We start from the raw sequence: 27,552 nt of genomic DNA, 5'->3' as shown, positions 1-27,552 counted from the left end.
GGCTGGTGTGAAGGCTCCTCTCCCCCAGGGCCATTCATGACTCCTGGGCCATCGGTAGAGTCACGTGCTCAGTCACTGCTGCCCAAACTGTGTGGCAGGTGAGGATGCAGGAGGGGGTGTCTTGTGCTTGTCCTGAGGGCGGGTGCTGTTTCAGTGTCTCCACCAGCAACTGGAAGTGATCCCTGGCTACGAGGAGCTGCTGGCGGACATCGTGAACATCTGCGTGGATTATTACGAGAACAAGATGTACCTGACCCCCAGTGAGAAGCACATGCTCCTCAAGGTAAACCCCATCGCATACTGCAGCCAGGGACTGCCTGCCTACCTCCTCCTTATCTAAAATCGTTTTTAAAGAACAATATTTCTATTTCTTAAACAGTGATACAGATCTCACTGCACATGTGGTCTCCTCCTTTGCTTTAATATCCCCTATGCACCTTTAAGGTATCATTAAGGACATTTCTGCAATATAATTTTTAATGGCTGCCCACTATTCCATTCTATGGGGATGTTGTTGTTAAACATGTTCCCTGGGGTGAGATTTTTGTTTGCTAAACTGCATTAAAACCCTCATAGCACAGCTTTTTTGTTTTTTGTTTTTTGCTTTTTTTTTTTTTTTTTTTGGTTCCAGGACTAAACTCAGAGGCACTCAACCACTGAGTCACATCCTCAGCCCAATTTTGTATTTTATTAAGAGACAGCTCTCTCTGAATTGCTTAGCACCTTGCTGTTGCTGAGTCTGGCTTTGAACTCTCGATCCTCCTGCCTCAGCCTCCTGAGCCACTGGGATTATAGACTTACACCACCACACCCAGTGTAGCACAGCTTTTATGCACCTCTTTTGGTCAAGCTTAACATTATGAAAGAGAAATTGCTGAATCAGAGGGAAAACAGAATCTTAGGGCTTTTGCTTTAATTTGTCAAATGGTCATAATTATCTCAACAGTTTACAAATTTTATCTTAAAATTATTAATGGAGAAAATCTAGGATATCCAAAAAAGCATTCAAAAATTTCAACCTGTCACCATCTTTTACCCTGGAGATAACATCTTCAGAATTATGATGCATATTCTTCTAATTTTTTTCTATGCTTGTATATTTAAAAAATATGCAATATACATAAGCATGTTGAATTTTTCTCAGATGTACTTAAATGTGTTTGGAATATTTTGCAGCAGTTGACTAAAATAACATAGATGAGCCTTCGTGGCTTTAACCACAATATATCATTGTCTGCTAAGATTATTTCTAATTCCTCTCCAATAGTTATAGCACTGGCAGGAACAACTTTCTCCATATCTTCACATGCAACATAGAGCACCCCCCTTTTGATTCTTTCTTCCCTCAAACCTCATCTTCCAAAGTGTTTCTTTGTCTTCTCTCTCTCTCTCTCTCTCTCTCTCTCTCTCTCTCTCTCTCTCTCGTTCTCTCTCTCTCTCGTTCTCTCATATGCCACTTTTGGCATTTTAAGAACCCCTGACCTGGGTTAGTGTTCCTGTCCTTACATTTCTGGCACCTCAATTGAGTTTGTAGGGTATATTTCATTGCTTTGTCAAAATACCTGATGTAAAGTACAAAGAAAAAAGATTTAGTTAGCTCACAGTTTGGGGGACCGGAAGTCCAAGCAACATGGTATAGGCTCTGGTAAAGTTCCTCCCTGACTGTATCATATCATGGCAGGAAACTATATGTATCTCTGTGTGGTCTCTCTCCCCTGCTTGTCAGGTCACCAGGATTCAATCATGGGACCTCCATCATAATAAGCTAATCTAATTTAATCACTTTCCAAAGAACCCACCTCTGAACCATCATGGGGTTAAGGTTTTCATCCTCTTAATACCCATACCATGTAACTTTGGGGATTAGAATCCTGCATGAGATCTAGGGGGAACAAGCCACCTTCAAACCATAGCACAAGGCAGTATGTCTGTATGACTTGTTCACTCCAGCTTCCTCTTGGCCACCAGAAACCCAGAGAGGTTATTCAAAGTTCAGACCCTTTGACAGCCCAGCTCCATGCTTGGGCGGTACCCAGCTCTGCCCATGCTTGCTCCCTCCATGAGCTAGGTTATGAAACTCCAGTCCACCAAGCAGTGTTAGATACTACCTTCAAATTCTCCAGGACTTTTTTTTTCTCTCAATGCTCTTGAATTCCCCCACATCCTAACTTCCCAGCCCACTTCTCTCTGAATTCTCCACCGTCTTCAATCTGGCTTCCAACACTGTTGAGGTATTTCACAGCTCTGCAGTTTGTGTTAATGAAATCAAATGCCACCAGAGGGCGCCATGCATCCTTAACAGGAAAAGTCCTGCGCTCACCCTGCAGCACAGGTAGGACCCAAGAGGGAAGCCATCTAACCTGAATAGTCTTCCAGTCGACTCTCTTTGGTGTTGGATGAGAACTAGAGGCATAGCGAGAAGTGACTGTCCCACAGCTTACGTCTAGCCGCACCCCTTCAGCAGCACATTCCACATAGGAGGAAAACAAACAAGCTTTGGGGGTTGAAATGAGAATGTTGACCTACTTATGAAGCTTTCCTGGCAGAGATTTGCTTTACAAATAAAGTCACCCAGGTCTCTATAGGAACTGTTACATTGTTATTTCTTTGGGGGGAAAAGGTGGATATTTTTACATTCACCATTTGCCAGTGTTATGTGCCTGAGAGGTGGTGCCTCAGGCTCCGTATTCTCAAGAAGGACCTAAATGTGCCCATTTTAGTCGACAGACCCTGGTTGAGATCCTGTGACTGCAGCTCATTTTTGTGACTTTGACAAGCTGTCCAACCTCTCTTTGTCTCTGATTCCCCAGCGGTAGAATAAAGCTGTTGCTTAGAACCTGACTCACAAGATTGTTGTCAGAACTAAGAATTATGGTCAACAGCAGTATTTGTTAAAGCCCTAAGCACAGTCTGTGGCTTACAAAGTGGCTGCCATAATATCCTAAATTTATCTTTGAAATTAGTCCCATGTTTCCTGTCTATATTTGAAAATATGAGGGTTTTTTTTTTCATAATGAATGTGTGTCTCTACGTGTATGTGTACAAATTAAACCTTTTTTTAAAAATAATTCCAGTGCATGTGAATAGTTTTTGCACTCTGCCCTTTTTCGTTCTAGGTTATGGGCTTTGGCCTCTACCTGATGGATGGAAATGTCAGTAATATTTACAAACTGGATGCCAAGAAGAGAATCAACCTTAGCAAAATTGATAAGTTCTTTAAGGTCAGCCACTGGAGCTGGGGCAGGGCAGGGGGCCAGGGTTACACCAGCATCAAGAGGACTGGGGAAAGGAATGATATTTGCCAGAAAATAGGGGAAGCTGTTAATTGAGCAGTTACTCTGCAGACCCCAACAGCGGGAGAATAGGATGACAGCTTCCAGCTGCCCCTGGTGGAGGAGTTGGCACTAGAGAAGGCTGCCCTGGGAAAGCATGCACGGTTCTCAAACTCAGCTCCACTGGGATTCAACTGGGGGAATGTGGTTCTTTTTGCGTTTTCCTTTAACCCTTTCCAGAAGTCATCTAAAGAAAGAGGTGTCTCCTTTCATTTTCAGAATAAACCAAAGCTCAAGGAAGTAGGAGGGCTAAAGACTAGATTTTAAGTGGATTCCCATTTGCAAAAGCACAGCCTCTCCCTGGGCCCACTGGAAGCCCCTTGGCCTCCCTCCTGTCAGGCGAATTGCCTCACTGGCCTCCATTAGGCACTCAATCGGGGTTCTAGTGCTTCCGAGAGTTGATCTTTAAAATCTTTAAAAACAAAAACTTGCAGTTAAGTCAAGCCTTTGAGTTTTTTTTTTTTTTTCTGCAAAGGGGCTTCCATGCTTTGGAAATGAATCAGTTTTTTCTAATGGTGGGTCCTGCAGGCATGAAGCTGGTCTCGGCTCAGACATGGGAATGCCCAGTTTCATATAACTGGTGAGATCTCATGAAGGTGTGGCATGGAGAGCACCAGGCAGGGCCAAGGGGAGCAAGAGGAGTCTTGTTTTGCTGCTTGAATAGGCTTCTTTTCAAGCTTGAAACCTTTACTTTTCTCCAGAGCAGCCCTAGATGAAAACAGGGCTCATCTTGGGAGACCCTTGCAAAATCTGCCTTGAGTCAGTGTGCATAAGCGAGCTGTGAAGGGAGAGGACACCCTCTCCACAGACAGGCCTAGGGTAAAGTCTGGCACTGCTGCTTCATAGCTGAATGGCTGTGGGAAAGTCACTGAATCTCCCTGGAACCACGTCTTCCTATCTGAGAACTATGAATGCTCGGGTAACTCCTCGGAGGGTTCCCCCAAGATTCACTGGGGTTGCGTAGATGAGTCCGAGCCCTGGGTCCTAATCCTGGCTCTCTGACTTTATGGGACATCACTTAGCCTGCCTGTCTGTCAGTTTCTTTGTCGGTGACATGAACATGATTACAGTACTGACTTCACACGATTTTTCTTTCTTTCTTTTTCCTTTTTGATACTAGAGATTGAACCCAGGGGAACTTAACCACAGAGTCCCATCCCCAGCCCTTTTTTGTATTTTATTTAGAGAAAGGGCCTCACCAAGTTGCTTAGGGCCTCACTAAGTTGCTGAGGCTGATAAGAAGAATGAAATCATGGCATTTGCTGGTGATGGATGGAGCTGGAGAACATCATGCTAAGTGCAATGAGCCAGTCCCCCCGAACCTAGAGATGAATGTTCTCTCAGATTTGTGGACGCTAACCCAGAAAGGGAGGTTGGGGAGGGAATAATAGAAATAGATTGGACTAGACAAAGGGTAACGAAAAGAAGTGGGGAGGGGAATAGGAAAGACAGTAGAATTAATTGATCACGACTTTCCTAGCTGCGTACTTGTATACACAACCAGGGTAACTCCACATCACATACTACCACAAGAGTGGGAACCTAATAAAATAAATTATACTCTATGTAAGTGTATTCTGCCAAAATATATTCTACTGTCATGTGTAACTAAAAATAAAAAATGAATAAATAAATAAAAATAGCAGCAGAACAACAACAATAACAAAAAGTTCCTGAGGCTGGTCTTGAACTTGCCATCCTCCAGCCTCAGCCTCCCAGGCTGCTGGGATTACAAGTGTGACAGGTGTGTACTACCATGCCCGACTTCACACAGTGTTGGTATGGATTGAGATAATGCTTCTAAAGTGTTTGGCCTCGTGTCTACAGCATGGGAGGTAGAGAGTAGACGCCAGTCTCCCTTCCGTTTGCCCTGGCCTTTAGCTGGAAGTTGCTTACCTTCTGGAGCAGTAGGAAGAGAAAGGACCCTCCACTGCAAGGCTAGCCATCTGGTCCTCAGCCTTCATCCATTGTACTGGCTGTGTGACCTTAGACAAGTCACTTTGCCTCTCTTGGCTCGGTTGCCTAGAACACAGAATTGGTTGGAGACAGGGGAGGACCAGTATGCCAGCTGAGGCTCCTTTGGGTTCTGGATTCACACAATAGCATCATCAGAAGCAGAAACAAGGGGCCAGCCCCCAGGCGCACACAGAGGCCCTCTACACCCCTGCCTCCGGCCACATCTCACGCGCTGTGTTTGCTTCCTTTGCAGCAGCTGCAGGTGGTGCCCCTGTTCGGCGACATGCAGATAGAGCTGGCCAGATACATTAAGACCAGTGCTCACTATGAAGAGAACAAGTCCAAGTGAGTGCCTGCCGTAATGTCTCTAGGCTCCTGCGAGGACGCCCGGCCCGGGCAGGGGGCCGAGGGGCCACTTCAGTCCCTCCTCCCTCCCCAGAGCCCTGGGCAGGTGGACCCTCAGATCACTGGCGCCACCAGAGGGAGCAGCGGAGGGTGCTCGGAGCCCTTTTGTATCCGCCCTTTGCTGCCAGGTTCAAAAGGGCTCAGAGCACAACCATGTCCCTCATCCTGCTTAGTGGTAGCCCATGGCGTCCCCTCAGAGGGACAGCAGGAGTCCTCCTCCTTCCCTGAGATGTGGGGAGGAGCGGCTGGCTCTCGTTGGCCAGCTGGAGAGAGATGGTGACAATCTTCACCTCCCCGATTCTCTGCTCGGGTTTTGCGACCATTCAGTAAGTACGTGGTGACGTGTGGCCAGAATGGTTCCAGTGTAAAGTGAGCTGACGCCTCCCCTTGGGTCATTTTATCAACCACAATCCCAGGGAATCTGTGCTGAGGTCTGAGGGATCAGTGGCTTACAAGACTTGGGGGACATCTGGCTCCAGTCTCCGCCGTCTGCTTTGAAATCAGATGCCGTTGTGGGGGTTGCTTCTGAGTGCATTTCACCCAGGGCTGAGTAGACATGGCCTTTCCAAGTGGACGGGAGCTGGCCATCCTGTGGTCACGGGTGAGAGTTCAGTGCCTTCAAGGACAGATGTGAAGTGGCCTTGACCTCTACTCACCAGGCTCTGTAGCTGAGCTCCCAGGGATCGCCAGTCGTGCCTCCATCCTCTGGGGCTGCCTGGGTGGGAGGAGCACTGGGTCAGGGATGAGGGGCTTATTTTCTGCCCTTTGCCTGCCTGGCTCCTGGACCACCTGATGCTGGTTGGGAGGAGGCTGTTGTATGACCAGGGCAGGAAGTCAGAGGTTTGAGTGATGGTTTCTTTATCCCTCCAAGTAGCTCAAAATAAAGAATGGCAAAGTATAAGCATGAGAAAGGCCATGGCTGTTCTGAGCATCCCCAGGAGAATCCCTTCAGGGCTCCTTTTAATATTTCAACTTCTCTCTGAAACCTTCTGAGCTCATGCTCAGTCTGTCTGCTGGGTTACCAGCACTAGACAGGGGAAGACAGGGAGGGGAGTGAGGACTTTCACTCGTTCATTTTCTCTCCAATGCAGGATGGTTTTCTTTTTCTTTCTTTTTATTTATTTATTTTATTTTTTTGGTACTGGGGATCAAACCCAGCAGCGTTTTACCACTGAGCTGCCATCCCAGCCCTTTTTAATATTTTATTTAGAGACAGGGTCTCACTGAGTTGCTTAGCACCTTGCTAGGTTACTGAGGCTGGCTTTGAACTGTGATCCTCCTGTCTCAGCCTCCCCATGCAGTACGGTTTTCCTAATCACATCTGTCAGAAAGGGTAGAGAGGAAGAAGGGAGGACAGGGAAGGAGGAAAGAGACGGGCAGGAGGAGGAGGAGGCCAGCCCTGTGTCCTTGGAGTCCTGGACTCTCACTGTGGGTGTGACCATGTTGCCAGGCCACACTGGAAAGGAGGCACGAGCCCATCTGGGTTTCCCCAGTCCAGCTCCAAGCCCTCCAGAGCCAGCTCCTAGCACAGGGCTGGTGCTCTTAGAGTCAGGGGACAGTTTGGGGGCATTGCCCACCTTGCTTTTTCTTTCTTGGATTCCAACCCTTGTACCCCTAGAGAGGCTGTGATTCCCCAGCCATGGAACTGGTAAGTATTATGGACCTGATATATGGAAAGGCCTGTGGTTGAGCCTCCTTGGAGTAGGATGGTCACAAGGAAGAGGAGGAGGAGGAGGAGGAGGAGGAGGACTGTTCCTCGAAGCCTGCGGTCTCCACAGCACCACACTTGGCAGGCTCAGGACACCGCTTTCTGGTTCACCCAGGGAGCCAGCCGTGTTGGCTGAGGACCAGGAACAACTAGGGAAGGAGCATGTCCCACGCAGGAGCCAGGGGCTGGCCCGGCTCTGACCCTGTGGTTTTCTACCCAGGTGGACGTGCACACAGAGCAGCATCAGCCCCCAGTACAACATCTGCGAGCAGATGGTTCAGATCCGGGATGACCATATCCGCTTCATCTCGGAGCTAGCTCGCTACAGCAACAGTGAGGTGAGCTCTGGTCGCGGGGATGGAGGCCTGTGGGCCAGGCGGGGAGAGGAGCAGCTGGGAAAGAGCAGGAACACCTGGGATACTGGAGAGTGGCAGGGACTACACATTTGGGGCAGGAGGGCAGAGCTGCCCAGAGCATGGACAGTTAGAGCCAGACAGAACCAGGGTTAATTCTGCCCTTTGCAAGTTGTTCAAATCTCTGAGCTTCCCTTTCCTCTCTACATGATGGGGGTAACATCAAAGCCTGGGAAGGGTGTGCAGGAGGGAGTAATGGACAGAGGATGGTTGGATGGTAGGAGTAAGTTCCAGTGTTCTGTGGCACAGTGGGATGACTGTGGTTGACAACAGTTATTTCAGAGCAGCTAGTAGAGAGAATTTTTGACGTTCCCAGCACGAAGACATGATCAATGACTGGTGAGACAGATAATGCCAATTAACCTGATCTGATCATTAGACAAATACATGTGTTGAAAAGTCACACTGTGCCCTATGAATATATATAGATACTAGATATCAATCAAAAATTTAAAATTTATTAGAAAGGGGGAGTAGCAATAGTATCTATCCCAAAAGATTCACTGAAAAAATGAGATGACGTGGCATCTGGAATGTGTGCTGTGCCTAGCAAAGAGGAGGAGCCCAGTGATTATGAATTGCCACCACCACCACCACCACCACCCCCCCCGGCCCCGCACACAGGACCCAGGTTGTCCCTACCCTCAAGCTCAAGAAAAGGAGTTCTGAGCACTTGTGTACCTAACACTATCCAATATTTTAGAAGCTACATACTAAGGAATGATCATTGTTTTTTTTTTTTGTTTTGTTTTAAAAAACACTTAAATGCAGTTAGGGACAAAAAAAAAAAGGGCTATAAAAAAATCTCCTGTAATCCTAATAGTGATATTTCATTGAATTTTCGTGGAAATATGATCAGCATAACAAAATCAGGAAAAAAAAAACCAGATGAGCAGAAGAAGAGAAAGCAATCCTGTAAGATCCTACCATCTCAGAACTAACCGTGATTAATATTTGGGTGCTGTGTTCTTCTGGGTCTCTCCCTGTTGACAGCCTCCTAATAAGCCATTGGATAAACAGGCCCCATGAGCTCTACCATCCTGGAAGACTGGGCTGGTCCATGTTTGCTCTCTGGTTCCACCGTGTGGCCAGCAGCCCTAAGGATTGTTTTTTTCCAAAACCCAAACTCGGGAAATGTCTTTGGTCTGACATTTAGTCTGACAAATGCAGGCAGTGTGGTCATTCAACCAATGGCCCAGTGGGCAAGGGTGAACTTTCTTACTAAATGTGCCAATCAACTGAAGTAAGCCACAAAAAAATCATTTATACAAGGGCTAGACTCCTTTATTCCTAGTCAGGTTTTAGTGGACTAAGGATGTACTTGATCCAAAGCATATTTTTTTAAAATTACAATGTCCCAAAGAATCCATAGGGGATTTATTCTAGGACCTCAGCTGATATCAATATCCAACAGCACTGAAGTCCCTTTTATAAAATAATGTCGTCTTTGAATATAACCTACGTGCATCCTCCTATGTACTTTAAATGATCTGTAGATTACTTGTAATACCCAAGTCAATGTAAATGCTATGTAAATAATTGCTACACAGTATTATTTAGGTAATAACAACCAGAAAAAGTAAGTACATATATTGTAAAGATTCATTCTTTCTGAATATTTTTCCATCTACTATTGTATAAACCCATTGGATGCAGAGCCCTGGGTTCAGAGGACCAAGCAAGCATGATCTCTTCCTGTTTGTGTCAAGCCAGTTCTCATTATTTGCAGTAGTCATATCCTTTAAAGTGGCCATGAACCCTGAATTAGCAAATACTGAACAATTGATCCAAGGAGAAATATAGAGTTGGGTCCCTATGAGCTTCTGGGCACAGTGTTTTCATCTACTGATGAAGTTTTAGACGTGTTTCTGTTTAAAGATCCATTGTGTGTTATACAGTGTTGATTCACTGACATTGTCTGAGGGCCAAAGCACTGTAACTTATGCCTGAACAAGGTTTATCTAACACTTGGAGTTTTTCCATAAGGCATCTTATACATTCATGCAGGTAGGAACATGTACAGCACATCAGTCCTATGCCTAAGGACTTTTTCATTTGTTAATTCACCAACAAAGCACAAAAATATGGGTAGCATGGCACTAAGTAGACTGAAAAGGAACACCTGTTTCCAGTGTGAGAGCTGAACAGGGACAGAGTCGTCTTGTCCACCCTCAGCTGGGAATTTGTACATCTCTGCACATGACTGAGACATCACTACAAAGTTTTTGATTTGAGGGCTACAGATAGATTTAATTGAGTGACTTGTGATGAGCATTTTATATGCAATAGAAGAGAAGATTAGAGGGAGTCCCATGTATTAAGAGTCAGATTGTGGTGTGGAAGTTAGTGTTGCTTGCTTACATATACATATTTAAGATCTCTGTGCAAGGATATGTGCTTGAGCCACTGTAGTCTGCCCTTCCTACGTGGAATGTGCCTCTGTGCCCCTGGGTCGTGGCAGGTGGGGCTCTGGCATTGTGCCTCCTGAATTGGGACCCCAGCCATCTACAGGCCTTTATCAAGGTGCCTATCTGAGTCCAGTTCACCTGTCAAGGGAGCATAATTACTTCCCTGTGAGTTCTTGGGGGGAATCAGTAAGAGGTGTACAAAAGTGCCAGGCATGTGACAGTGAGTGACCGTGGATGTCCTCTAGGTGGTGACAGGTTCCGGGCTGGACAGCCAGAAGTCGGATGAGGAGTACCGGGAGCTGTTCGACCTGGCCCTGCGGGGCCTTCAGCTGTTATCCAAGTGGAGTGCCCATGTCATGGAGGTGGTAGGTGTCCTGGGGCCCAGGGTCTCACACTGACCTCCATTCACCTAGAAGCTGTCTGTCCTGCCTCTCCCCTTTGCTAATGACTTTATGGAGATATCATTTACATAGCATACCACTTTCCTGCTCAGAGTGTGATTTCATTGTTTTTGGTTTGTTTGTTGTTTACTACATTCACAGAGTTGTCTAACAACTCCAGTGTCAAATTGAGAACATCTCCATCACTTTAAAAAGAAATCCAATATATGATCACCCCTTCCCATCCCTCCAGCCCCAAGCCAACTCCTCTCTGTCCCTGTAGGTCTCCCTATTCTGAATGTCTGAATGTTTCCTACAAATAAACTCATACAGCACGTAGGCTTTTGTATCTAGCTTCTTTGATTCCACACATTTCCAGGGTTTATCTCTGAAGCACGAATCAGCACCCCTCTTTGTGGCTGAAGAGTATGCCAGGATCCCTATATGACACAGTTATTACCCATTCACCAGTTGATGGACATTGATTGGGATTGTCCCTCTCTCTTCAGTACTCCTGGAAGCTCGTTCACCCCACGGACAAGTTCTGCAACAAGGACTGCCCGGGTACCGCGGAGGAGTACGAGAGAGCCACGCGCTACAACTACACGAGCGAGGAGAAGTTCGCCTTCGTGGAGGTAGGTGCGCACCCCGTGCTCCTCTCCACCCGGCCTGCGGCTGCGCTCTGAGCACACCCCAGCTGATCCCTGGGATGGCAGACATGCCCACCGTGCTCACAGGTCCTCGCGGAATACGTGCTCCTCCCTGGCCCCGGCTAGTGTCCAAATTAATCCCTGTCAAAAGCTGTTATTCAGAAACGATTAGAAAATCATTCACTTCTCAAAAGTTCAAAGGAAAATGTTCACTCCTAGAAAAATGGGGGAAGGCTAAAAGAGATATGAAAAATGCCCATAAGGCTGAGTGGGTGGATAGTGTAAGTTGTAAGAGTATGAGATGTGGCATTGACCGATCAGGAGAGTGAAGATTTCAAACACCACTGATGCCCCTTGCAGGTGGGAGTGGGAGACAGACATTCTCTGATATTTTGGTGGCCTGTCTGCATTTAATGGGCTTTTACAAGGGCAACCTGGTTATATGTATTCACATTTTTAATGTTTATACCCTTTAGTTGTTCTTCTGGGAATGTGTCCCAGGAAATAAGCCAAATGTACAGAGATGTATGTGTAGTTATTTATCATAGCATTATTTATGGGGAAGAGAACTTGCCTAGCATCCACAAGGTCCTGAGGAATGAGGGAACCAAAAGAACAGCACTTAAAATGACCTCATTTATACTAAATACAGTTTTGCATATTTGTTCAAAACTGAAAGACAAACATATTTATATTTGCAAAGCCATTAATAGTAGTAATTTCTGCAGGGGACACTCTTACTTCCCTTTTGGTGACCTTTTTAATGGTTGTTGTTTGTTTGCTTGCACAAAGATTATTAGGAGGAAAATTTATTCACATTTGGTTGTGACAGCTACTTTCTTGGGAGCATCTGAAGCCTATGAGAGTCTGGTCTAGAAGTCAATCCCGGACCTTAGCCCTGAGCCCTGTTGTCACTTCATCTCTCTGAGCCTCAGCTTGTAAAATCAAACTAATCAAACTAATATCCTTTTTTTTTTTTTTTTTTTTTTTTTGGAATTGGGATTTAAAACAGGGATGCTTAACCACTGAGCAATATCCACAGCCATTTTAATTTTTATTTTGAGACAGGGTCTCGCTAAGTTGCTGAGCCTGGCCTCGAACTTGCAATCCTCCTGTCTCAGCCTACCTGGGATTATAGACATGCCTCACCATGCTCATCTTGAGCTAATAATATTGATCCTATCCCATCCTGGGGTTATTGTTGGGGATCAAACAATAATTGTCAAATAAGATAATGGCTGTAGATGAATTCTGAAAGTAAAAGATCATGCAAATGTGAGGAGTTATAGCTACTCTTTGGCAGATCTCCAAGCTACACTCACTGGTATAATTTCAGACAGGAGAAATATTGGAATCACCCTTGACATTGCCCTGAGTGACTCCCTGATATCTTACTTTTCCATCATTAATAGTCAACCTGCAAGAAAGTTTCCCAGTGATCACCACAGGAAGAGAAGGTCATCCTCAAACCTGTTTAAAATAAGACAGTCAGAGGGTCCATACAACTTTGTAATACTGTTCATGGATCTCTTTCTGAAATAAAAGGAATGTGTATTGGGCTGTAGGAAATTTAGAAAATGCTCCTTCAACTCCACCACCCTTGCCCTCAACTTTCCGCATCCTGGAAATGTCATATGAATAAAACCACCAGTAACATTTTGCTGTATTTCCTTCTAGTCCTTAATTTGCTATGTACTGAGCAGTTTTATCCTCTTTATTAGTAGATCATATTAAATATTTTTAAAAGAAAAATAGTTCTATATGACATTTAACATAAAACAAAAGGAGCTACACCACCTACTCCACCCCAAATCCCCAAATAGGAAATGACCTTCAACTTGTTAAGCTATTTCTGCTTGTATTTATCTCCACAGATCTGAGTAGTAGGCCCATGAGACTACTTCTTGTTTTTTTAATTGATAATATTTTTTTTCTATTGACATCCTCACTGGGCCATCAGCATTTAGATCTGTCACACCCATTTCCCCATCTTCCATAGAGGTGATTTCATACTTTTTAGTAAAATCTATAGTTCACCTAATATTATTATAACCAATAACTATTGATTATTAGTGAGTCACATCATCTAATATGAATACATTTTTTTTGCACAGGTTTTTTTTAGAGGTAATAATGCCTTACATTTTATTTTGTTTATGAACCTACCAAAAAGGAAAACCAAAACTTAACCAGCAAAATGTAAAACTCCTTGCAAAAAGTCAATCACAAATTATTTTATGAATTTGATTGCTTTCCACCCACTTTTGGGGCCATTCCTTCTGAAGCCCTTTTCTTTCCACTTTCTAATGGTTTGTCCCTAGACCTCCTGCCTGGCCACTGACCTGAGACTCTCCTCATTTTCTTGGGTCGGTCTCTCTCTCTCTCTCTCTCTCTCTCTCTCTCTCTCTCTCTCTCTCTCTCTCTCTCTCTTCTGTGTTGGCTCTCAGTTCTGCCTCTTTCTTCATATTGATAGAGTGCATCCTCCAATAGCTTTCTAAAAACAGTTTATGGGGAATTAAGTTTTGAGAACATTAATGTTTGAAAATGTTGCTATTCTAGCCTCACCTATAGTTGGCTGGATTTAGAGAATTCTAAATTATAATTAATTGTTTCCCTCAATTTTTGAAAGTATTATTTCATTGTCACATAACCTGTGGGTTGCTAGTGAAAAATTGAACTCTGTTCTGTTCCCTGATTGCCTGTTTTCTTTCCTCTTTGCAAAACATTTTTTTTTTTCTTGGTACCAGAGATTGAACTCAAGGGAACTTGACCACTGAGTCACATCCCCAGCCCTATTTTATATTTTATTTAGAGACAGGGTCTCACTGAGTTGCTTAGCACCTCACTTTTACTAAGACTGGCTTTGAACGCATGATCCTCCTGCCTCAGCTTCCTGAGCCACTGGGATTACAGGCATGCGCCACTGCACCTGGCCCCTTTGTAGAACTTTTTTTTTTGAGGTTATTAAAATATTGTTAATATTTTAATTTATATTAATTCATTCTTTTGTTATTTTAACCAAAGTTAGGATTATAACATGTTTGTCTCGATTGCTTTTCTATTTAATAATACATGATAGATGTTATCATGTATCATTATTCTTTTTTTTTTTATTGGTTGTTCACAACTTTACAAAGCTCTTGACATATCATACTTCATACATTAGATTGAAGTGGGTTATGAACCCCCAATTTTACCCCAAATGCAGATTGCAGAATCACGTCGGTTACACATCCATAATTTTACATACTGCCCTATTAGTAATTGTTGTATTCTGCTACCTTTCCTATCCCCTACTATCCCCCCTCCCCTCCCCTCCCTTCTTCTCTCTCTACCCCCTCTACTGTAATTCATTTCTCTCCTTGTTTATTTTCCCATTCCCCTCCCAACCTCTTATATGTAATTTTGTATAGCAATGAGGGTCTCCCTTCATCTCCATGCAATTTTCCTCATCTCTCCCTTTCCCTCCCATCTCATGTCACTGATTAATGTTACTCTTTTCTTCCTACTCTTCCTCCCTGCTCTGTTCATATTAGCTCTCATTATATCAAAGAAGACATTTGGTATTTGTTTTTTAGGGATTGGCTAGCTTCACTGAGCATAATCTGCTCTAGTGCCGTCCATTTCCCTGCAAATTCTATGATTTTGTCATTTTTTATTGCTTCATAGTACTCCATTGTGTATAGATGCCACATTTTTTTATCCATTCATCTACTGAGGGGCATCTGGGTTGGTTCCACAGTCTAGCAATTGTGAATTGTGCTGCTATGAACATCGATGTGGCAGTATCCCTGTAGCATGCTCTTTTAAGGTCTTCAGGGAATAGTCCGAGAAGGGCAATAGCAGGGTCAAATGGTGGTTCCATTCCCATCTTTCCCAGGAATCTCCAAACTGCTTTCCAAATTGGCCACACCAATTTGCAGTCCCACCAGCAATGTACAAGTGTACCCTTTTCTCCACATCCTCGCCAGCACTTGTTGTTGTTTGACTTCATAGTGGCTGCCAATCTTACTGGAGTGAGATGGTATCTTAGGGTGGTTTTGATTTGCATTTCTCTGACTGCTAGAGATGGTGAGCATTTTTTCATGTACTTGTTGATTGATTGTATACCCTCCTCTGAGAAGTGTCTGTTCAGGTCCTTGGCCCATTTGTTGATTGGGTTATTTGTTATCTTATTGTCTAATTTTTTGAGTTCTTTGTATACTCTGGATATTAGGGCTCTATCTGAAGTGTGAGGAGTAAAAATTTGTTCCCAGGATGTAGGCTCCCTATTTACCTCTCTTATTGTTTCTCTTGCTGAGAAAAAACTTTTAAGTTTAATTAAGTCCCATTTGTTGATTCTTGTTGTTAACTCTTGTGCTATGGGTGTCCTATTAAGGAATTTGGAGCCCGACCCCACAATTTGTAGATCGGAGCCAACTTTTTCTTCTATCAGACGCAGAGTCTCTGGTTTGATATCAAGCTCCTTGATCCATTTTGAGTTAACTTTTGTGCATGGCGAGAGAAAGGGATTCAGTTTCATTTTGTTGCATATGGATTTCCAGTTTTCCCAACACCATTTGTTGAAGATGCTATCCTTCCTCCATTGCATGCTTTTAGCCCCTTTATCAAATATAAGATAGTTGTAACTTTGTGGATTAGTCTCTATGTCCTCTATTCTAAACCATTGGTCCACCCGCCTGTTTTGGTACCAGTACCATGCTGTTTTTGTCACTATTGCTCTGTAATATAGTTTGAAATCTGGTATCGCTATACCACCTGATTCACACTTCCTGTTTAGAATTGCTTTTGCTATTCTGGGTCTTTTATTTTTCCATATGAATTTCATGATTGCTTTGTCAATTTCTACAAGATATGTCGTTGGGATTTTGATTGGCATTGCATTAAACCTATAGAGAACTTTTGGTAATATCACCATTTTGATGATGTTAGTTCTGCCTATCCATGAACAGGGTATGTTTTTCCATCTTCTAAGATCTTCATCAACTTCTCTCTTTAGGGTTCTGTAGTTTTCATTATATAAATCTTTCACCTCTTTTGTTAGGTTAATTCCCAAGTATTTTATTTTTTTTTGAGGATATTGTGAATGGAGTGTTTTTCCTCATTTCCGTTTCAGAAGTTTTGTCGCTGATATACAGAAATGCCTTTGATTTATGCGTGTTGATTTTATATCCTGCCACTTTGCTGAATTCATTTATTAGTTCTAGTAGTTTCTTTGTAGACCCTTTTGGGTCTTCTAGGTATAGAATCATGTCATCTGCAAATAGTGATAATTTAAGTTCTTCTTTTCCAATTTTTATGCCTTTAATTTCTTTCGTCTGTCTAATTGCTCTGGCCAGTGTTTCGAGAACTATATTGAATAGAAATGGAGATAGAGGGCATCCCTGTCTTGTTCCGGATTTTAGAGGGAATGCCTTCAACTTTTGTCCATTCAGAATGATGCTAGCCTGAGGCTTAGCATAGATAGCTTTTACAATGTCAAGGTAAGTTCCTGTTATCCCTAATTTTTCTAATGTTTTGAACATAAAGGGATGCTGTACTTTGTCAAATGCTTTCTCTGCATCTATCGAGATGATCATATGGTTCTTATTTTTAAGTCTATTGATGTGGTGAATAACATTTATTGATTTCCGTATGTTGAACCATCCTTGCATCCCAGGGATGAATCCTACTTGATCATGGTGCACAATTTTTTTGATATGTTTTTGTATTTGATTCGCCAGAATTTTATTGAGGATTTTTGCATCTAGGTTCATTAGAGATATTGGTCTGTAGTTTTCTTTCTTTGAGGTGTCTTTGTCTGGTTTCGGAATCAGGGTGATGTTGGCCTCATAGAATGAATTTGGAAGAGCTCCCTCTTTTTCTATTTCCTGAAATAACTTGAAAAGTATTGGTATTAATTCTTCTTTAAAGATTTTGTAAAACTCCGCTGTATACCCATCCGGTCCTGGGCTTTTCTTGGTTGGTAGTCTTTTGATGGCTTCTTCAATTTCATCCATTGATATTGGTCTGTTCAAATTGTGTGTATCCTCCTGACTCAGTCTGGGTAAATCATATGACTTAAGAAATTTATCGATGTCTTCACTATCTTCTATTTTGTTGGAATATAGGTTTTCAAAATAATTTCTAATTGTCTTCTGTATTTCTGTAGCATCTGTTGTGAGATTGCCTTTTTCATCCCGTATGTTAGTAATTTGAGTTCTCTCTCTTCTTCTCTTCGTTAGCATGGATAAAGGTCTGTTGATCTTATTTATTTTTTCGAAGAACCAACTTTTAATTTTGTTAATTTTTTCAATAGTTTCTTTTGTTTCAATTTCATTGATTTCCGCTCTGATTTTAATTATTTCTAGCCTTCTGCTACATTTGCTGTTGTTTTGCTCTTCCTTTTCCAGGGCTTTGAGATGAAGTGTGAGCTCATTTATTTGTTGGTTTTTTCTTTTTTTGAGGAATGACCCCCAGGCGATGAATTTTCCTCTTAAAACTGCTTTCATTGTGTCCCATAGATTCCGATATGTTGTGTCTGTATTTTCATTTATCTCTAAGAATTTTTTCATTTCCTCCTTTATGTCTTCTGTAACCCATTGATCATTCAGTAACATATTGTTCATTTTCCATGTGATGTAGGATTTTTCCTTCCTTCTTTTATCATTGATTTCCAGTTTCATTCCATTATGATCAGATAAAATGCATGGTATTATCTCCACCCCTTTATATTTACTGAGGGTTGCCCTATGGCATAATATATGGTCTATTTTTGAGAAGGATCCATGTGCTGCTGAGAAAAAAGTATATCCATTTGATGATGGTTGATATATTCTATATATGTCAGTTAAGTCTAGGTTATTGATTGTGATATTGAGTTCTATAGTTTCTTTATTCAATTTTTGTTTGGAGGATCTGTCCAATGGTGAGAGAGGTGTGTTGAAGTCACCCATAATTATTGTGTTGTGGTCTATTTGATTCTTGAACTTGAGGAGAATTTGTTTTATGAATGTCGCAGCACCATTGTTTGGTGCATAAATATTGATAATTGTTATGTCTTGTTGGTGAATGGTTCCTTTTAACAGTATATAATGACCTTCTTTATCCCTTTTGATTAACTTAGTCTTGAAGTCGATTTTATTTGATATGAGGATGGCCACTCCTGCTTGCTTACGAGAACTGTGTGCGTGGTATATTTTTTCCCATCCTTTCACCTTCAGCCTGTGTATGTCTTTTCCAATCAGATGTGTCTCCTGGAGGCAGCATATTGTTGGATTTGTTTTTTTAATCCATGATACCAGCCTATGTCGCTTTATTGGAGAGTTTAGGCCATTAACATTCAGAGTTACTATTGATATATGGTTTGAACTTCCATCCATGTTTGATTGTTTATCCTTTTTTTAAAAAAAAAAATTAATTTGTTTCTCTGTGATTATCTTTCCCCTTGCCCCCTGTCTTTATTGAGGCACTTCCCACTGATGGTTTTGGTTATTGTTTTTCATTTCTTCCTCGTGTAGTGTTTTGCTCAAAATGCTTTGCAATGCAGGTTTTCTGGCTGCAAATTCTTTTAACTTTTGTTTCTCATGAAAGATCTTTATTTCGTTGTCATACCTGAAGCTTAATTTTGCTGGATACAGAATTCTTGGTTGGCATCCATTGTCTTTCAGTGTTTGAAATACATTGTTCCATGACCTTCTTGCTTTCAGTGTCTGTGATGAAAAATCCGTTGTTAACCGTATTGGTTTACCCCTAAATGTAATCTGTCTCCTTTCTCTTGTAGCTTTTAATATTTTCTCTTTGTTCTGTATATTGGATATCTTCATAACAATGTGTCTTGGCGTTGGTCTACTGTGATTTTGTATGCTCGGTGTCCTGTATGCATCTTCAATTTGTATATCTGTTTCCTTTTTTATTTCTGGAAAGTTTTCTGTAATTATTTCATTCAGCAGGTTTCTCATTCCCTTGGTTTGAATCTCTGCACCTTCTTCTATCCCGATGACTCGTAAGTTTGGTTTCTTCATGTTATCCCATAACTCTTGGATGTTTTTCTCGTGATTTTTTACCAGCCTTTCTGAGTTGGCTAGACTCTTTTCAAGATGGTATATTTTGTCTTCATTATCTGACGTTCTGGTTTCTACTTGCTCCACTCTGTTAGTGATACTCTCAATTGAGTTTTTAATTTGGTTTATCGTTTCCTTCATTTCTAGAATTATTGTTTGATTATTTTTTATAATCTCTATCTCCTGATAAAGATGCTTAAGTTCTTCTTTTAGCTGTTTATGTAATTCCTTCTCAATGTGTTCTTTCGCTGCTTGAATTTGCTGTCTTGTATCCTCTTTAAGGTTCCATTCCATCTGTCTAAGGTGTTCCTTGAGGTCTTTATATGACCATTTTTCTGATGACTCTAGGTCCTCCTGAATATTTAGGCTGTCCTGCATTGTTTGTACTCCTTTTCTTCCTTGTTTCTTGAAGCTGCTCATGTTGCTTCTTGTTCTGTTTGACTGCTGAGTTACTGCTTATTCCTATAAATTTATTTGATGCTTGGGAGGAAAGGTATTAGAAGGGAAGGGAAGAAGTCACTAAGGAGAATGAGAGTAAGCAGGTAGAATTCAAGGGAGGGGGAATAAGAAAAATGAAAAGACAAAAGAAGAAAGAAATAGGAACTAAAAAAGAAAAAAAAATTAAAAAAATAATAATATAATTAAAAAAATTAAAATTAAAATTAGAAGAGAAAGAAGAAGAAAAAAAAGAAAAAGAAAAAAAAACAAGATATAAAAATGAAGATGAAAGAAAAACCCAAATCAAAAAAAAAAAAAAAAAAAACTCTTAAATGCCATCTTAGAGTTTGATTAACTTCTCTTCCACTAGGTGGCGCTGTGCCCACCAGGCCAAGTCTCTCCTGTCAGTACGCGGGAACCAATCAGTGTGCAGCAGCTCCTCCCAGACTGGGCGAGTCTCCAATCCTGAGTGCCTAAGGCCTCCTCTTGTGTCCAATCACTTCTACTTTTCCTCTAGCCAGGCCCCTCTCACCACTATACTGGCTACATGCCAGGTCTGCTGCTCCCGGGAGCCCTGTTTTCATGAACGACTGGGCACACTCTTCCAGATTGCCATTCCCTCAGACCCTAAGTTTGTAGAGCTTGGGGCTGAGAATCCTCAGCGAATTTTACTTGCCCTCCGGTAGCCACTCCCCCGTAGCTGGTGCAAGAGGCCTCAGCAGTCAGCCCTGGCGGGAGCGGCAGTCCCGCGCCTCTGACTCCCTCGGGCAGGCTGTAGCACTCACCTGAGAGCTGGGAGGGGCCCTTAAGGTTTCCCTGTGACGCCAGCCCTCCGCCACAGTGGTGTCCCCCGCAAACGGCGACAGTTCGCCTCCCCCTGCCGGGCGACCAACGCAACAGGCGGGTCCCCACTGTCTCTCCCAAGCCCCGCCTGGACCCTGCAGCCACTACCCACGAAGGCCCGGCAGGCATCCACCTCCGTAGGATGTGAAGGGCTGACCATCCGCCTCAGCCGGATGGATTAATGCCAAGTCGCAGCTGTCTGTCTCAGCTTTTCAGACGCGGTGCGGGGCGCGGAGCCCCGAGAGGCTTACTCACTTCCCGCCGCCATTTTCCTCTTCTCCTCATTATTCTTTTAAAGTACAAATTTTTAAATGGCAGTACATAATGTTTATGTAAAATTTTCATTAAATTACTTTAGAAATTATATTGTTAGGTCAAACATAGTTTTAATGCTTCTGATATTTATTGTCCAACTATCATAATGTCAGAAACTTTTAAATTAACCCATTACATGTCCTGGAGACTAATTCTCCCACCAAAAATACTCTCTTTAAACAAATTTCTCTTGGTTACTTGTTCTCAAAAGCTTTATGACAAACCATTTAATAACATTATCTGTTAATAATACCATCATCTGTTCCTTTCAGACGCCCGCTCTCGGTCAATTCCCTGTAGAACTTTTAAATGATACCATTCTTGAGATATAATTCACACGTCATAAAATTCACCCATTTAAGTGCACAATTCAAAAAAATTAAAAAATAAATAAATAAAGTGCACAATTCAGTCACTTTTAATCTGTTCTCAGAGTTGTACAACTATTACCACTGTTCAATTTTAGAATATTTTTGTCACTCCCCAAAGAACCCTGTACCTGTTAGCTGTCACTTTCCATTCCCCTCTCCCCTGACAAACATATCCTAATCTACTTTCTGTATAGATTATAGATTTTCCTTCTGGAGACTTGATATACGTGGATTCTTTTGTGACTGGTTTCTCAGACCTAGCTTTCTATTTTCAGAGTTTGTGGATGCTGTAGCCTGTATCAGTACTTCATCCTTTTATAGTTGAATAATACTGCATTGTATTGTCGGGCCACATTTATTTATATGTTCATCAATAAGTAAGCATTTGGGTTGTTTCAGCTTTTTTCTTATTATGAATCATACTGATATGAACATTTATGGACAAGTTTTTGTGTGAACATATGTTTTCATTTCCCTTGGGAACATACCTAGGAATGGAATTGCTGGGTCAGAACTGTTTAAAACTCTGAGGGGCTTCCAGTTTGTAAAGAGGCCGTATCATTCTGCAATTCTATCAGCAGCCTCTGAGGGTTGCACTTTCTTACTCTGTTGCCCTCAGATGTTAGCTGTCTTATTTTAGCCATCCTATTGGTGTAAAATAGCATCTAAGTGTGGTTTTCATTTGCATCTCCCTAATAAATAATAATATTGAGTCTTTTTTCATGCGCCTATTGTCCACCTGCATGTCTGTGGAGAAATGTCTATTCATAGCTTTTGCCCATTTTTTTTAAAGACTGGATTGTCTTTACTGTGGAATTGTGAAAGTTTTACATGATACATAATTTGATAAAATGTCCCCCATTCCATAGATTCTTTTCACTTTGCAGGTGAGGCATGAAAGTTCTTAGCTTTGAAGAACCCAGAAATTCAGCTTGGTTTTTCTTTTGTCACTTAGGCTTTTGCTGTCATAGCAAAGAAACCCTTGTCTAATCCAAGGTGACAGAGACTTATTCCTGAGTCTCCTTCTAATTTTACAGTTTCTTTGTAGTTTTATTATACTTTGGTCTTTGGTGCATCTTGAGTTAATTTTTATATTCTTTGTATGTAGATATCCAGTTGTTTCTGAATCATTTGTCAGAAAAAGTGTTCTTTCTCCATTGAATTGTGTTGGTAGCCCCGTAAAAATCAGTTACCATAAAAGTAATCATTGAGTTCAGGACTTTCCTTTCTCTTCCATTGATCTATACATTTGTCATTATATTAATACTACACTATTTTGATTACTGTAGTTTTCTTTTCCCCACCTGGTACTGGGGATTGAACCCAGTAAGCTAAGCTACATCCCAGACCTTTTTATTTTTTATTTTTTGAGACAGGGTCTCTCTAAGTTCCCAACACTTACCTCAAACTTGTCATCCTCCTGCCTCAGCCTTCCAAGTTGCTGGGTTTACAGGTATATACCAGTGAACCTGATTGATTACTGTAGTTCTGTAGAAAGTTTTGCAATCAGGAAATGTGGTTTCCAACTTTGTGTTTTGTTTTTTTTTTTTCCTCTGTAGAATACTGCATACTCATCTCTACCCCTGTTTTCCTGAAATTTCCCTGTTGGGCACCAATAAAAGGCTGAGGGTCTTTAACATTCATTGTTTGGGATACTAATAGACCATATCCACGTGGCTTAAGAAATCTTTCTTAACTCATTCTTCCTGCCAGCTCTGGGTCCAGGTTTATGTGGTTTTTATCACCTTAGTTAGTTTTTCTTGATTTTTATGTGAGTAAAGTTTTTATAGGATGCATTTTTGTGTTTGACTTCTTCACTCAGCAATTTTGAGATTCACCCACATTATTTTGTGTATAATAGTTTATTCCTTTTATTCCTAAGTATTATTTTATTGTATGGATGTACTATAATATGTTCATCTATTCAGTTGTTGATAAGCATTGGGCCATTTCCAGTTTTTGACCAACATATAAATAAAATTGCTTCAGATATTTGAGTGTATGTCTTTGTGGACATAAAGTTTTATTTTTTATCCAAATGGCCACATTTTGTATTTAATTTTTTTTTGTTTTGTTTTGGTACCTTCCTCTTACTTAGTGTTTTCCAGGGATTGAATCCAGGAGCACTCCACCACCGAGCTACATCCCCAGCCATTTTCATTTTTTATTTTGAGACAGGGTCTCACTAAATTACCCAAACTGGCCTCCAACTTGCAATCCTCCTGTCTCAGCCTCCCAAGTAACTGGGATTCTAAACATGTGCCACTCACGTTTAACTCTTTAAGAAACTGCGAAAACAGCAATGCAGAGTGGATGTGCCATTTTATATTCCCACCAACTCTCCGTGAGACCTCTGTTGCTCCTTTCCTGTCACTCCTCAGCCTTGACAGTGTTACTATGTCAGCCATTCTAATGGAATGTCTCTAAATCTCATTGAGGTTTTAATTTTCATTACTCTGAAAAACTAATGATATTGAACACCTTCTTGTGTACTCACTGGTCATTCATATATATTCCCTGGCATAATGTTATCTGTTGAAATGTTTTTGCCCATTTTTTAAAAGTTGGCTTTCCATCTTCTTGTTCTTGGATTGTGAGAATTCTCTCCTTATTCTGGACACAAGACCATAATCCTGAATATGTTGTAAGTAATTTTTCTAATTAGTGGTTTTGCCACTTTGATTTTTTTTAAGGATGCCTTTTGAAGAATAGCAGGTTTTAATTTTAATAAAGTCTGATGGATTAACTATTGGTAGTCTGCAGTTTTCAAGTTCTAGCTAGAAAAGCTTTACCTCACCCAAAGCTGTCCGGCTCTCCCCTGAGGTCCAACAGCCCCGCACACTCCATGCTTGGAGATTCCCTGGTACTCCTTCCTTATCTTTCCTTCCTCTCACTTAATGTTTTCCAGATGCTTCTCTAGCAGGACTTCTGACTCTATGGGGACATAACCGCCCTTTACTGACTCTTGTCCCTTAGTTCTCCTTGCAAAAATTTTTTGGCAAAAAAGCCATCATATCTGGTTCCATTTAAAATCCTCCCCTCCTGAATGCTGTTCTCACAGTTTACTGTATCACAAATGTTTTGTCTTGTTTTGTCTTTTTCTTCCTTAATGAGGTCTAAGCTCATCCTTAGTCCCTTTTCAACAAAAATTTCTATCTGCCCACCAACGACCCCTGGCACCATCTCTGGGGCACACACAGCCCCTGCTGTGTTCCCAGCCTGGTGCACAAGGTCAAGCACAACATTACGGGTGTGATAAGTGTCCAGTTGTGCTAGTTGTGCAAGGCTGATGGGGCACAACCTTTCCCCCTTGAATTCTGAACCAATCAGGAAATGACCACTTGAGGCTGATCAGGGCCGAAGGATCAGGTTTGTTTCTAGCAAAGCCAGAGATTGGAGATTGAGGTGCCTTCCCATGACCACTAGTCACCCTCCTCCGCCCCACTCCATCAGAGTTACCCACTGGTAAGCACAGCCGCAAACGTACCTGCCGCCCTTCCCTGGGGTGGGGAGGAGATGGCTATTGCAACAGGACAGGACTCTGAAGAAAGACAGAGCCAGGATTGGGCCAGGGACATCCTCCTCTGTCTCCTGCCTCCCCAAAACAGATAAGAGAGGGAAGGAGCAGCAAGGGCACCCACAGAAGAGCGGAGGCTTCCCCAGGACTGCTTCAGGAGGAGTTCGATTTTAGGGACTCAAATAGTGAGAAGCCAAATTATTTCCAAAGCAAAGATCATAAAACTGCTCTAGAAAAATGGTAGGGGGCAGAGGAGCCCCATTTGTCATTGTCTGTAGATGCAAGGTATATGGAGAGGTCTCTATAAGCCAGAATGGCACTCAGAATGTGGCCTTTTTGTCACCAGCCAGCAGCAACATCTGGATCTCACACCAGAATGAAGGTCAGCTGCATCACGAAGCACACGGTCACCTGAGCAGACGACGTTGTAGCAAGATTTTTCTCTCTTAAAATACATGTGTTTTTAATTGAGAGAGTAGTTATGCATATTTAAGGGGTACAGTGTGATCTTTCCACAAGTGTGTGGTTTGTCATGATCAGCCCTGGATGACTGGCATATCTGTCCCCTCTCACATTTCAAAATCCCCTTTAGTAGCTATTTTGAAATGCATTTCGGGATTGTCAACCATGGTTATCACACTGTACATGTTATCACACTGCCCAGCAGCACCCTGTACCTGTTAACCATCCTCTCTCAGCCCCTCCTCCACACCATTCTCAGGCTCTGCCAATCACCACTGAGTCCTTGGTCTTCTCACATACATAAGAGCAAGAGGTTCTTGTTTCCTGTGCCTGACTTACTTTACTCAATACCGTGCCCTCTAGTTCCATCTATGTTTCTGTGAATGGCCTCCTTCATTTCTCTTTTATGACGGATGTTCCCTCTTGTATTTGCACCACGTTTCATTGTCCACTCATCCACCAACGGATTCCACACTGGATTCTATGTATTGAGTTTAGTGCCTCAATAAACAGGGAAGTGCAGGTGCTTCTTCAGCTTACTGGTTTCATTTTCCTTGGATACCTACCCAGAGTGGGATTGCTGGGTCCTGTGACAGTTCTGATTCTGTTTCCGCGGTGGCTGCACCCATCTGCAGTCCCTGCAGCAGTGTGTGAGGGCGGCTTTGAGGGGGCGCTGTCCTAGGAAGGCAGCCTGAGGAGGAGTCCCGAGCTGCAGCATTCTGTGACTCAACCACCCTGCGGGTGGCCCTGGGTGTTTCACTGGCCCCCTCCCTGCTTTATTGTGAAGGGCTAAGGGTGGGCGAGGGGTGGTGAGTCTGACCTTCACTCTGTGTCTGGCCAGGTGATCGCCATGATCAAGGGCCTGCAGGTGCTCATGGGCAGGATGGAGAGCGTCTTCAACCAAGCCATCCGGAACACCATCTATGCCGCCCTGCAGGACTTCGCCCAGGTGACCCTGCGTGAGCCCCTGAGGCAGGCAGTGAGGAAGAAGAAGAACGTCCTCATCAGGTGGGTCTTCTGGTGGCCTTTTGCAGGGGCACATCAGAAAATAAGGGGTGGGGCTGGGGATGTGGCTCAAGCGGTAGCGCGCTCGCCTGGCATGCGTGGGACCCGGGTTCGATCCTCAGCACCACATACCAACAAAGATGTTGTGTCCACCGAGAACTAAAAAATAAATAAATAAATAAATATTAAAAAAAAATTCTCTCTCTCTCTCTCCCCTCTCTCACTCTCAAAAAAAAAAAAAAAAGAAAAAAAAAGAAAGAAAGAAAATAAGGGGTGCCAGGGGCAGGCTGGAGAGGAAGCCCAGTCAGCGTCCAGGGTAGCTCTGACATGCAGCTTCTTCCAGCGAGTTCTGGTTGAAGACTGAACATTTGAGAGGAATGCAGCCTCTGTGTCAGAGTTCAAAGATGAACCTACCCCCATCGAGCTGGGTGAACTTACCCAAAAGACTTTTCCAGGCCTCAGTGTTCCTTATTTGTAAAATGGGAATAATGGTACCTACTTCCTAGCCAAGATCCCCACCCCTGGGAGATGAAGAAGTGAGAGTCAGTTTTTCTCATAGACCTGAGCACACAGTATCTTGGAGAAAATAGGGAACAAGTGTCAAGTTATTATAAAAAACTTTAAATATGCAGAGATTTAATTGGACTAGTGAGACTCTGATAGCAGGAAAAGTAACCCTCCTGCCTCCCCAGGCCCTGTCCCTCTACGGGGACCTAGAGCTGTTCTGACACCCAGCAGGCCTCAGAAGCATGTGGGATACTTACTAGTATGCAGGTCCCTGACCGTACCTCAGTCTGTTATACCTGCACCTCTGGCGTGGGGCCCCTGGAGGAGTGCTTCCTGACACCCCCGTCCTGGTACCCTGGGGGCCCTGGAAGGGCAGGCTCACAGTGACTCCTTCCAAGACTGAGAACTGGCCTGAGTCTCAGTTCTTCCCTCCCCAGTGTCCTGCAGGCAATTCGGAAGACCATCTGTGACTGGGAGGGAGGTCGAGAGCCCCCCAACGACCCATGCTTGAGAGGGGAGAAGGACCCCAAAGGCGGATTTGACATCAAGGTGCCCCGGCGTGCCGTGGGGCCATCCAGCACACAGGTACAGGCCAGCTTCCTTGACTCGGGGCCAGCTGGGCCATAGGGGGTCATCATGGCTGGGCCATGGGACAGTGGGTCTGGGGGTCCTCAGTCAGGAGGGGCAGGGTGGAGTAGCTCTTCTGGTCTTACTCTGACATCTTATTTGATATAGGAAGGAGGACCACTGGCCTCAGATTCAGGAGACCTGGATTCTAGTCCTAGATACCTGTGTGACCT

General features: G+C 42.9%; 1 protein-coding gene across 4 annotated transcripts in view; it reads left to right on the top strand.

The window, feature by feature from the left end:
* Window positions 1-27,552, top strand: part of CYFIP2 (cytoplasmic FMR1 interacting protein 2) — a 130,460-nt gene that overhangs the window by 35,625 nt on the left and 67,283 nt on the right. For all 4 annotated transcript variants that reach the window (XM_081287356.1, XM_081287355.1, XM_081287354.1 and 1 more), the window contains 8 exons: window positions 155-283; window positions 3,117-3,221; window positions 5,542-5,633; window positions 7,622-7,739; window positions 10,468-10,587; window positions 11,112-11,237; window positions 26,082-26,248; window positions 27,190-27,337. In XM_081287356.1, the coding sequence (XP_081143482.1) occupies window positions 155-283; window positions 3,117-3,221; window positions 5,542-5,633; window positions 7,622-7,739; window positions 10,468-10,587; window positions 11,112-11,237; window positions 26,082-26,248; window positions 27,190-27,337 (1,005 nt within the window). The remainder of the gene's footprint in view (window positions 1-154; window positions 284-3,116; window positions 3,222-5,541; window positions 5,634-7,621; window positions 7,740-10,467; window positions 10,588-11,111; window positions 11,238-26,081; window positions 26,249-27,189; window positions 27,338-27,552) is intronic.

This window comes from Spermophilus citellus (assembly GCF_964194105.1).
Source record: "Spermophilus citellus genome assembly, chromosome: 1".
In the NCBI taxonomy this organism is placed as follows: Eukaryota; Metazoa; Chordata; class Mammalia; order Rodentia; family Sciuridae; genus Spermophilus; species Spermophilus citellus.
This window is presented reverse-complemented; position numbering and strand designations above follow the sequence as displayed.